The 12,576-nt window shown below is 41.3% G+C and overlaps 1 protein-coding gene and 1 long non-coding RNA gene across 3 annotated transcripts; one reads left to right on the top strand and one right to left on the bottom strand.

The window, feature by feature from the left end:
• Window positions 1–1,635: 1,635 nt before the first annotated feature.
• Window positions 1,636–4,711, bottom strand: LOC121280237. Of its 2 annotated transcripts, none has more exons than XR_005943567.1 (2): window positions 4,621–4,711; window positions 1,636–4,376 (listed from the first exon to the last, which is right to left on the bottom strand). It is a non-coding gene; the product is annotated as an uncharacterized LOC121280237 (long non-coding RNA). The 2 variants fall into 2 exon arrangements; XR_005943568.1 differs by having other exon boundaries at window positions 1,636–3,740; window positions 4,621–4,708.
• Window positions 4,712–8,500: 3,789 nt separating this feature from the next.
• Window positions 8,501–11,439, top strand: LOC121279646 (forkhead box protein C2-like). Its single transcript, XM_041190849.1, has one exon. It carries the CDS (start codon window positions 8,665–8,667, stop codon window positions 10,081–10,083), a length of 1,419 nt encoding a protein of 472 aa, XP_041046783.1. The 5' UTR covers window positions 8,501–8,664; the 3' UTR covers window positions 10,084–11,439.
• The last annotated feature ends 1,137 nt before the right edge of the window (window positions 11,440–12,576 follow it).

Here is a 12,576-nt window from a genome sequence, read left to right as displayed (position 1 = left end):
TGAGTGTTGTGGGAGCTGCACTAATCCAAGCAAGTGCAGTGTATTCCATCACACTCCTGACTTGTGCCTTGTAGATGATGGACAGGCTTTGGGGAGTCAGGAGGAATCACACGAATGCCAGCTTCTTACCTGCTCTTGTAGCCACAGTATTTAAATGGCTAGTCCAGTTAAGTTTCTGGTCAATGGTAACCCTCAGGATGTTGATAGTGGGAGAATGCAGTGATGGTGATGCTATTGAACATCAGGGGATGATGGTTGGATTCTCTCTTGTTGAAGATGGTCATTGCCTAATATTTGTGTGGTGCGAATGTTACTTGCCACTTGTCAGACCAAGCCTGGATATAGGCCAGGCCTTGCTGCAGTTAGACATGGACTGCTTCAGTATCTGAGGAGTCATGAATGGTGCTGAACATTGTGCAATCATCAACGAACATCCCCACTTCTGGCATTATGATGGAAGGAAGGTCATTGATGAAGCAGCTGAAGATAGTTGGGCCTAGGACACTACCCTGAGGACTTTCAGTGTCCCTTCTGTTTTAAATGAGAGGCTATTTTTAGGCATCTTAATTGTTACTAAATCTCTCCCAAGTCCCTTGAATTAAAAAATAAACATGAAAATTCTGAGATACACTGAGATATTTTCAATGCTTGTCAACTTTGGTCAATCTATAGTTACGACAGTGCTAAATATTGACAATCTGCACTATAGAATTAGTCAAGAAATCTCCGCACAATCTAATGGCACAGATATGGACAGCAGCCTGTGTAAGAAGACACGACAGCCTGGGCTGACTGGAATCAGCTGTTTCTTTTCTAATTGCTTGTTTGTTGAAGTTTAGATATGTTTTGCAACAATCATAATCCTTAAAGAGGCTATTCAACAAAGTAAATAATTGTTAGAAAATATACACTATTATAATTGGAAACTGCAACAAGAGGAAAATACTTATGTTCCAGGCACTTTGCTGACAGCTGCACCCTTTTCCATGGAAATTGCTGACATCAGTGAATGGAAACTGACAAACTGAAGCATGGGAGTCAAGCTGAGAAAAAACCTAAAAAACACTTATTAGTACTTGTATCAGAGGAAGGCGGTAGGATAGGGACTTGAAAAATATCATGCAAATATAACCCAAAATATCACGACTTATCTTAGTAACTGCAAAAGCCTTAGCAAAGTATCATGAAATCTGATTGTATTTGCTTATATGTATGCCCATCCCTGTAAAATTCCTCCTTTACGCTATGGTTTTCCTTCTTATTAACCATTAAGAAAAGTGCAAAGTCCTATGCTGGAGGAAAATGAATTTCAGTGCTGAAGCAGCAGAATTCAGCCTGCTTTATATAAATGTATTTAGAGCATAAAATATCTAATCATTCTCTTAATTGTGTCTTCCTGCATCGTGCAACTGAAACTCAACAAGTCAAACACATAAATTCAACACATTATTTTAGTTCATTGCCTATAAAATTCAAAAAAATCCTATCATGAGGGACTTAATGAAAATATATTGCATTTCACAACCCAATTTCATAATTGGTTACATGATGTTAATGTCACGTCGACCCACATTAGGGTTGGAATGTCCATTTAACAAATAGCAAGTATTTTAAAAAAATAGCATTTCATTTTGACAAATTGGATTTTATTTTACAACAGTCATCAAATCATAGTAACAAGTTCAGTGAGGTCAAAAACTTTATGAGTTAAAATAGTGTTACAAAATTTTCCATACCGTATTGGGCTCTTCAATAGCTGCACTTCAGTTATTTGATTTCCTGGTTTTCAGAAATTTATTGGGGTGTTCATCTATTTTTTTTGTTCAATAAAATTGCAAAAAAACAAACAAATGTTTATTTTGTTACTTGCATTCTGTCCATCTTCATTTCTGGACCTAGTATGTGGTTGCATTTTATTACCAAAATCTGGGAAGCTTCAATTGTCTGCCAATTTCCATTAACCTTTATACTACAAAAACAGCTTTTGCATCATATGTATACTACCTGGTGATATTATTCATATCTCAACCAACATCACTAAATAAACAGATGATCTGGTCATTACCACATTGCTGTTTGTGGGACCGTGCTGTTTGCAAACTGGTTGCCCTACTAAATTACAGCAATGACTACACTTCAAAAGCACTGAATCAGCTGTCATGGGATCATTAAAACAATCCTATAAATGCAAACTCTTCCTTTTTGGTGAACCTGCATTGTTTTGTTCAATCGACATCAATATTATACTTATTCAAATAAAAAATGAAAAAGATTTTAACATTAGCTTCTGGCCTTTGTTTTACCAATCATTATTTACATAAATATGCAGAAATAAAATAGAGAAAGGGGTAAGAGTTTTAGAGTGGTGCATATGATGTACAATCTGCTTGTATAAAATCAATGTCATACGTCAATGTAATTTATTTGAGAGACATTGATTGAATGGCTCGAAGTTTGATGGTTAAAAGAATGTTTGTAATTTGTACCTGCTTGATTCATAACGAGAGAACTTGCATTTGTATAGCATCTTATATCATTGGAATATTCCGACACGCTCTGCAACCGACAAATTGCTGCTTGAAATGCAAACACTGTTTTATGTAGTCGGGCGAGTTTCGCCTAGGAATAAAAATAGGACAGACTTGCATTTAAATGGCGCCTTTGAGAAACACATTGTGTCCCAAAGTGCTTTACAACCAATGATGCACTTTTGAAGTGTAGTCTCTGTTGTAATGTGGGGGTGTTATCTTAAGGAGAGAAACGTGGTCTAATTAACTTGTCTAGCATGAATCCTAGCAGGAGAAGAACAGTCACGTAGGATCGCCACAGTAAATGCCTTGTGATCTTTAGAATTAATGAAAATTATTCACATCTTTCTGAGTATTTTTCACAAGCTATTGAAAACCCTCCAAGCCTGTTGTTTTAAAGAGCTGTTCTAGAACTGGGAGTCAAGAACAATAAAGTGTCACAATCGAATTCCCAATCACAAGTATCACCCCGCCTCAAATTAGTGGAAAGGAAAATGCACTAAGTGATGACTACATGGCTAAAGGTGAAAGGAGACTTTGAGCAAGTGGGAAACATCCTGCAGAGCTAGTCTTGTCCCTTAATCACTATCTCCTAATCAGTAGCTCCATCCTTTTCTTATTAATGGTTAGGCTATTTCAAAAATCCTTTTCACCCCAGTGCAGTAAATCTTCCCTCTTCTTCCTGCTGTGGGGTCATAAATTCTCTTTACAATGGATTCTGCAATTAGGGATTATTATTGTGTAATCCGAAGATTAATGTTCCCATTTCCTTTCGAGGGCAAAAAATGTTGACGAGCTTATTAGGAAAATATGGAACTGCGCACATACACGTTAAATTATGTCTTAATAATAAAGACGGAATTGGCAAGCTTTGAACTGCAATAATGGCATAAACAAGCCCGGGTTTAATTATTCCAGCCGATAAGAAAAGCTTCGATTCTCCGAAGGGAGAGTTTAGTGTTAAAATTTCTAAGAAGCAAGGAATACTCCAGACACTGAAATTGATCCTGCGAAGATCACTTCGTTTGGTTCTTCTATGTTAAGTTTTATTATAGAACGCAATAACATTTCAAAGCGGCGTTTTGCAGGGATTTCAGTCTACTCTTGCGGAGTGTCTTTATTTTTTCCTCCCTCACTTTCTGTTCACTTGGTCCTAACGTGCTGCCTGGGTGCAGTCGCAGTCCATTTAGTCTTGTGGCGATGCGAAACTAGCTGGAGAGGGAAAGTGTGATTATTTTGCTACCATTCCGCTCACAAAGTGCGTCATTTTATTCATTCTGCTGACATAAAATTGTATTTAGGTTCTGTGACAGAACATTTCTTTTTGCATTTCCGAAGGTTCTTTTATATTAGTTTGTTCATCTTGAGATTGTCACAGCATTGTCAGGAACGAAATATTGAAGGAAAATAGGGCAAGTGACACTTAACCTTGGAAATATTTTCTCCCCCTTCAAGGCATTCAAACTAAAACAAACACCACGATTTTAACTCTCTTATACTGTACATGTACCGTACACAGAATCTCTGCGCGACTTCAAAATAAGAACTCTGGGACCTGCCATCGTCTGTATTTATGTTTTTGGTGGAGCCACTTTAACTTACAAGTAAAAATAGGCTCTTTCGCCGGCGCCCAGAAAACTAGAGGGATGGAGATGTGTGAAGGAGGACTGAAACTGCAAAAAATCTAACTGCGAGAGACTGGACGTAGTCGCTTCGTGCCTTCCCTTAACCCAAACGCTTCTTCGGAGTTCGCATCGTTAACTGAGTGCTATCCGCAGCTCATCTGTACTCCAGCTCATGCAATTCAGTGCCAGAATGGACCAAGTTAAGCCTTTAAACAAACCGACCCTAAAAATGCAACGCAAGGGTTTAGCATTTCGATTCTGAAAGAAGACAACTTTTGGATCTGCAAAGATCCAAAGGGGGTTGGGGGTGGCGGGGGGGGGGGGTGGTGGGTGGTGGGGGTAGGAGAGACAACATAAATTATTATTTAAGACATTGATAATAATGAGTGGAACAGCGGAAAGGTGCTTGCGTGTTTTTCGTCTGATATTTTATAAACCCGTTGACATTTCTGTTGGGCATCGCTCACGTTTTAAGACTCGGAATCGAATGCAGAGTGGATGTTGGCAACGAATCCCAGGCAAATCGAGAGAGCCTGCAGAGAAATCACTTCTTTGAAGTGTCAAGGCACTAGCCCCGATCTTGTTCAGAAGTCGGAAATGACATTCACATCGAAACTAAGCCAATTAGATGTCCAGTCCACGTTTTTATTATAATTTATATATTTCTTTTAAAAAAAAAACATCCTCTTTGTTCGCTAAAGAGATCAAGGATGGTGAATTCTAATTTATTCCTGTGACCAATGCCATAAAATTCTCTCGCAACAATCTGTACGTTACCTCCCCAGTTCATCAGGTTTTCGGTGGATCTTTGCACTATATTGTTAATCTGTAAATTAACATTTTTACGAGGCTAATTTTATAACCCTCACTCCATTTATTCTTCCCATTTCTGATCTTAATCGTTACTGGTAACTAACGAGCAGAAGGATGGGTTTTTGTGAAGTCCCGATTCTGGGACGGTTGGAACGAAACCAAAAGCGAGAATAAGTAACGAAAACCATACGCAAAGCAGGAAAAAAAAGTAATTCTATTTAGGTTGATCAACTCAGGTAAAGGATCTGAAGATTTTTTCAAATTTCATGACAAGAACCCTGCAGGAATGAATACCGTCACTAGAGGGCAGCAATAAATAGAGAATGAAGGGACCGCTTCAAACAAGTGCGCGTAACCAGTCGGTTCTCGTTATAACTTTCGTCCCCTTTGCACGGGTGGCGGGATTAACGTTAGTCCTAATGCTCAAGGAAATGCGTGGACTCGCACAGCGTTAGATGGAAGGCTTAGTTCGGTGCCAAACTCATGAGATAACGCATTGTTGGAAATAAGCTCAAACCCCGAATAACATTAGACTGATCCCCACCGTTATTGCCACAGAATTAATCTCAAATTTTAGTTATAAACGTTCCTTTTTCACGATAAGTGTAGACCCTTATATTTTTTTTAAAGTTTATCCATTGAAAACATGGAATCCTCGTGCAGGACATTAAAGTTTGCCAGTAAAATCTTCCTGTTTTCTTCGTCACTTTTATAGGTACGTGAACCCGTTTTCAAATAAGGATTTTATCATTTAAAGCCGCAGTGGGAAAATGACTTTATCTATAAATATCCAGCAACAATCATGTGTTAAGTGAGGGAAGAACCTTTATGAGGGGGGAAATTTGTATTTTCAGCTATTATTAGCTTGGCAGAGAGAAGAGGCACCATACAGACGGTCAGGGTCCAAGTCAAGGGAAAATCCGACCTTATCCGCACGTACCTCTGGCTACTGAAGACCTTCTTCTTGCTCTGACTTTCGCAGCAAGTTGTGTTTGTCACTGAACCATGGTGCTTTCAGTTGGTATTGACATTAAGGTCAGCACAGACACAATAAAACGCAGAGACACAATATTTGTTCGTTGAGTTCAGTGTGTCAATTTTAACAGACTTCTGTGACAGTTCAAAAAATGAGAGAGAGAGAGAGAGAGAAAGAGACCGTCCAGGACTGGGATGTGATGGCTGGGATTGTGGAGTGACGTAAGCGATTTACCGCTGAAACCTTATTCAAACAGAGGTGTGATCAGGCAATATCACATTGCCTGACAACAATAAAACTCACATTCACATCCATGTACCGGATTAAAAAAATGAATCCCATTTGTATCCTGCGCTGTCCTGGTTATGTATGGCCAATGTCCACGATTTGGTTCGTGGGATGATGATACCTCGTCTGGGCGGATGCTAAGACAAATGTTTACATTGCTTTAAGCGTATCTGTCGAGCTATAACCGCCACCCCCCCCCCACCTCCCCCTCCCAGAATAAAGGTGAATCCACATCATTCCCATCTCCCACGGTTCTCCTGTTATTTCCACGGCCTATGCCTGATTTTAAGCAATCTTTGGTTTCAATCAATCGTTGGCCCATTTGGCTGCAATTGCACAGGCACTTTCTCGCGGACGGTTTTAACACAACTTTAGCAAAATTTGCCATCCGGAGCAGGCTTGACAAGCCGATGGAATCGGCACAGGCGGATGGAGTGCGGGGAGGTTGAAGCGGGGTGGGGGGGGTGGGGGGCGCACAGCTGTCCGTATGCAACCTAATCCCTGCCGGTTCTTCACTCAGCCAACAACCAGATGTACAAACTGATGCCCGAAGAGCACTTGCTGCTTCCCCTGTTGGCCCATTGCCTTTGCACATTTAATATTATCCCGATTATTGGCTAAAGAGCAATTAATCCAGAATCGCTTCTTCTGTCTAATGGCAACGGCATGGTCTCTAGTTCGCTGACTGACTTAATTCGATAGTCACTTCACTGGCTTCTCACAGCTACTTTCTTTTGACTTTAATGTCTTTGGTGTTTGGTGGAGCTTCACTAAAAAAAAAACGCAGTGGAAAACAATCCTAAAAATTGTTCCCAGTGACTGTGCGTTCGGGATGAGAGGAGGGGGAGAAGGGGGGTGGGGGGTGGGGGGCTGCAGATAACAGCAATAAAAATAACTGGACAAAATGAAAAAGAAAACTGTTATCAAAGTCCGCCAGACTTCGGGAGTTGGGGGTGGGGGGGGGGGGGGGGGGGGGGGGAGAGGCACAGGACGTTAATCAATAATCGGTATCATTATTACCAACAAATGGACAGTCTGATTAATGCCGGTTAAAAATGTGAGCTAAACCAAAGAGGCTGTCCAAAAGGAAAATGACCACCAGATATATGAAAATAAAACAGCCCTTCAAATGTAGGATTGATAAATCCTGGTGATTATTTCACCACCTTCCCCACCCCACCCCTTTTTTTTGTTTAATTATGAATGGGGGGGAAAAAGCGGGAACCTCAATTATAACCCAACTTCACGAATCTTTCAACGAAAAGTGTAATCGAAATCCATGCACAATGCATATGGACCAGAAGGGAGAAAAACATGTATATTGTGTTCAACAAAGAGTCTGGCGATTTCAATACAATTCAATACACACTTTAACCGCCTGATTTCTACGACATTCAGAATTAAATGTAAAATGTATCGTTTGAGTAAATATTTGCACATGTCATTGATTTGATCTTAAACACATTCGAAATATAGTTTTCATGCCTTTATAAGGTAAACCTTTCATACATTCCTTGATTATTACCCATTTTGGGGTAACTTACTATACGCCGCTGAAGTTACAAGATACTTGACCAGGGTTTACACAAGAAATCTTTTTCCTTCAAAATTCTTGTTCTAGAATAGTTTTCTCATTTGCATATTCCATTTGGGATTTCTCAGACTAAATTGCGTAACAATAAACTGAAAGCAGAACAATAAACCCTTTTTACTTCGCTACGTGAGGAGGAATTTCACAATCGGCACCTTGTCAGAGGAGGTCATTCGTTAATTGACTGAACTGGATTAATTTCTAATAAAACCATTAAATTGCCACGGATTTAATCCGCCGTCCCCTGCCATTTATTGAGTGGCGAGCAAACACCGCTTGAAATCTGAAATGAATGAAATTGTTTTTTTTTTAAATTACAATTGCAAATGCGAAATGAGTGTGTTCTGCGATATTTTCGTTCGAAAGAGCCAATTTCACGTGCGAGCTACGTAGGTAAAGACAACGCAATAAATGACACGAGCCAAAAATCTTAGTGATTTAAACTACCTTCAGAATAAGATTCATGTACCTGCACAAGAATCCACTCTGTGCAATATATACACTATTTACAATACATAATATTGTCCCCCCCCCCCCCTCTATATTAGTCAAACCTGTTTCACTTCACATTACGCCACCTACGTGCGTGGACATGTATAAACGCCCCCCAAATCCCACTCCGATTGGCTGAAAGTTTGGAGAAGGGGCGGAGCATGCCTGCCGTAAAAGACTCGCTCGCCTGAAAGTTTTTGAAACTTCCCCAAAGCTTTAGGACTATCTCCGGGCGCGCTCTTAATCAAGGACTAAAATTGGATCCACGCCTTCAACCAATAAAGATTATTTCCAAATACTAGTTGCAAGCAGCGTTCTGTGTCGGACCAAAAAAAAAATTACACTCCGACGATGCAGGCGCGTTACCCCGTGTCAGACCCCAATGCTCTGGGAGTCGTGCCTTATCTCAGCGACCAAAATTACTATCGAGCCGCCGGCAGTTATGGCAGTATGCCCACCCCGATGAGCGTGTATTCGGGACATGATCAGTACACTACAGGTATGGCGAGATCGTACGGACCTTACCACCATCACCAACAGCCGGCTCCCAAAGATCTGGTCAAGCCTCCTTACAGTTACATCGCCCTGATAACTATGGCAATTCAGAACGCGCCTGATAAGAAAATTACTCTCAATGGGATCTATCAGTTTATCATGGACCGTTTTCCTTTTTACCGCGAAAACAAACAGGGCTGGCAGAACAGCATCCGCCACAACTTGTCTCTGAACGAGTGTTTTGTTAAGGTGCCTCGGGATGATAAAAAGCCGGGGAAAGGCAGCTACTGGACGCTGGATCCGGACTCCTACAACATGTTCGAGAACGGCAGCTTCTTGCGGAGGAGGAGGAGGTTTAAGAAGAAGGACGCGATGAGGGACAAGGAAGAGCGGGACCGCCAGCAGAAAGAGCCGAAAGGGGGTCAGAACGTGGCCTCCCAGACCGACACCTGCAAGGACGGAGCGGAGAAAAAAGTGGTGGTGAAGAACGAAGCCATGTCCCCCGGCATGCCTGTCATCACCAAAGTGGAAAGCTTAGAGAGCCCGGATAATAGTCCCCTGATCCAAGGCAGCCCCAGGAGCGTCGCTTCCACGCCGTCAGTTTCTACAGAGAATTCCATTCCGGAGCCCAATCCTGCAAATAACAGTCTTTCCGGCTTTAGCGTGGAAAATATCATGACACTAAGGACCTCTCCCCAAGGAGATCTTAGCCCAGTGGCTGTGCCCTCCAGCAGGACTGGTATGGGCTCCTCATTGCCAGTGAATTACCCTCAAACGCAACAGTCCATCTACAGCCCATCGTGTAACCATAACATGGACTCCAGTGGAAGTTACCATTGCAGCATGAGAACCATGAGTCTGTACGCGGGGGACAGGAATAACCATATGCTAGTGCCCACCACGCTGGAGGATGCTATCTCAGACCACGCTGTCAGCACTAGTTCCTCACTGAACGCAATGAACCTGAGCACAGGACCGGAAGGTGTCCTAACCTCCAGCCACCATCAGCAGACTGGGGGCGCAGGCCAAGCCGCTTCCTGGTACCTGAACCAGGGGGCAGATCTCAATCACCTCTCGGGCCACGCGTTCGGCAGCCAGCAACAGACTTTCCCCAATGTCCGGGAGATGTTTAACTCCCACCGGCTCGGCATTGAGAGCTCAGCCCTCAGTGACCATCAGGTGAGCGGGAACACAAGCTGTCAAATTCCTTACCGATCAACACCGTCAGTATACCGTCATTCAGGTCCATACGCCTACGACTGCAATAAGTATTGATTTAGAAACCGACCTATCTATCTTTTTTAAAAAAAAATGTATATTGGGAGATGAAAACAAAACTGCAAAAACAATTTAAGACTGCACATAAAATGTTGACTGAGACTTTCCAAACTGCGTTGAGTGGCCAAGCATGTGACGGATTGTAGTTAGAAAGTGTGCATAAGGAGCTTGAAAACTTAAAAAACACAGAATTTGTTTAACATTCTTAAATTAAGGGAAACCTACTTGAATAATTAAAGTTCAGCAAGATGGCAACTGCCAAATGTAGGGTCTAAACTGTTTAATGGACCAACATTCTAGTGATACCTTGTATGTTCTGTTTATGCAGTATTTGTTTAGTACAATCACGTTCCATTTTCAACAACTAAGGATTTTTTTTTCCTCCTGACATTTTGTCCCGTGTTGATGCGACTTTATATTTGATGTAAATTGTACGATTTTCTATGGAGGCTGCGTTACAGAGCCATTTAATATATTTTAAAGTTCAGTTCACTGGATGCTGTTTTTTTTTAAATGTTCCCCAGCCATTGTAAAGTGCCAAAGCGTAACTGTTATTCAACCTCAGTTTTATAGTCATGTGCCTTGTACAGTGTAATTTTTATTACGTTCATATCATCGATATATTTGCTCCGTTTAAAACCAAAGATCTAATTTATTGGATGCATAATATTTTTCTAAAACTCGAAATCTCTCTTTTTAGAAAAAAACATGACAGTTCTGTATCGCTGACCTAGGCCCCAGTGCGTTTGCACTCCTTCAATCTGTAGTGGATTCCTTTAAGATCGTTTCCTTTCTGAGTTCAGTTGATCTTAATTTCTGTATTTATCTGAAAAAAACCCACAATAAATCAGTGTTTGTTTTTTTTTTGCCTTACGTTGAAGTGGCGTGGTGGATTTTTGTTTTGGTCTAATGCATGCTGGTTTGTTATTGGCCTTCTGTCTGATGTGTGCAGAATTTTCTGACCATAACCGTGCAGGTCTCTGTTAAATCTGCGATCAAGCCCATGCCCTACTTATTGCAGATTAGCTCACCAGGGTAGTAGCAAACTGCGCGGTTTACGGTAAAGTGTTGACCACATCACACCATGCCTTTACTGACAACTGTTATGTTCCGAAGCTGCCAAATAAGTGCCGAAAACTGAAAGCCATTCCGCTTTTAAGCTTTGTAACAACCAAAAAAGCAAACTGAGAACAAACAAGTCTATAACAGACATGCCAAGGATCTGAGGTGACTTTATATGTGTCTCAGCCCATTCTTTAAAAGGCAGCTTCATGCCCCGTGAATGCATTTTTAACTGTAAATTGTTCAAAGGAGCCAGGTCATTTGTTTGCCTCGATTAAACTATATCTTTTACTGCCTGAATAAGCATGCCTATTTCTAGTTGCACTTATGTAAGATGCGCACTCTCTTCTTGATATATCTGTCGATTACAAAGCATTTGATTTTGCAAAGTTAAGATCCAAAGGGCATTTACCTTTCAAGAATCTCAGAACTGAGAAATTTGAGACGGCGCAAGTCCATTCACTGACAGACTTAGTCATCAATTTTAAATTCATTCATCAGATGTTCACCAGCAACCAAACACTGAAAGACTGGGGATTCGCAGTAAAACAATTCGCCTCCCTTTAAATGCTCAGACTTGATTGCGATTGTCAGGAACTCACTACAAAGCTGCAGCAAGGCCCATGTACGTTTATTTTGCAGATCAGTCTCCTTAATAGGCCTCAAAGAGCCTGCAGTTATTACCCCGAAACTGTAGCTCTAACTAAAATGTTGGATTAGGGGCAAAATAGTCTAACTTTTCTGACAATCGAAAGTGATGAATACAGTGGAGGTTAGTAGTAATTCCACGCGAAGTTTTTTTGTGGAATCGCTTCTGATTCTACATTTACTTGTGGTGGCGTATTTCATGAAAACAGTTACTGGTCTGCAGTGCATTGAGTGAATGTCATGCAAAAGTTACCAAGGCCTGCAGCCAAATGTTTATCCGGCAGGCTCCATTGTAAGCTAGCTTCGGCAGGTTTAAACCTGAGGAAAGTTATTGGAAAGTGCATGAAGCAAGCCCGAGGTGTATTATAATTGACCAAGAGGCGAGCTGTATGAATGAACGTACGGACGCGTTTTCTCAGCATACATGCGGGCTCTGTTTCAAATCGGGTCGTTCTATCTACTCATGCACAGACTCCTGGACCAACTGATGGCCCCGCTAGATAGTTGCACCTGTCATTAACAATATATAGTTGTAAGTCAGCTGCGAACAGAATGCGCAAACATCTGGCGTTGGGTAATCAAAACGGAAGTCTGTCTGGCGCTCTGGGATCCCATTGATTTGCATGATCCAAATAAACTAAAATGTCCAATGCAAATTTGGTATAAATGATTCCTCTATTTCTGTTATAAAAAAAATTAGCTGCGCATGCAATTTCATGCCAAGAACCAGGCAGGGAAATCGCGTGCATTTTTCGACAATCTGAGATCAATTTTGACCTG

The sequence above is a fragment of the Carcharodon carcharias genome, chromosome 7, assembly GCF_017639515.1.
Source record: "Carcharodon carcharias isolate sCarCar2 chromosome 7, sCarCar2.pri, whole genome shotgun sequence".
NCBI classification, from domain to species: domain Eukaryota; kingdom Metazoa; phylum Chordata; class Chondrichthyes; order Lamniformes; family Lamnidae; genus Carcharodon; species Carcharodon carcharias.
The sequence above is the reverse complement of the archived record's forward strand: the minus strand, read 5'-3'. Positions and strand labels throughout refer to the sequence as shown.

Coding starts and splice junctions, on each gene's coding strand:
- LOC121279646 (XM_041190849.1), top strand. CDS start 8,665: ATGCAGGCGCGTTACCCCGTGTCAGACCCCAATGCTCTGGGAGTCGTG.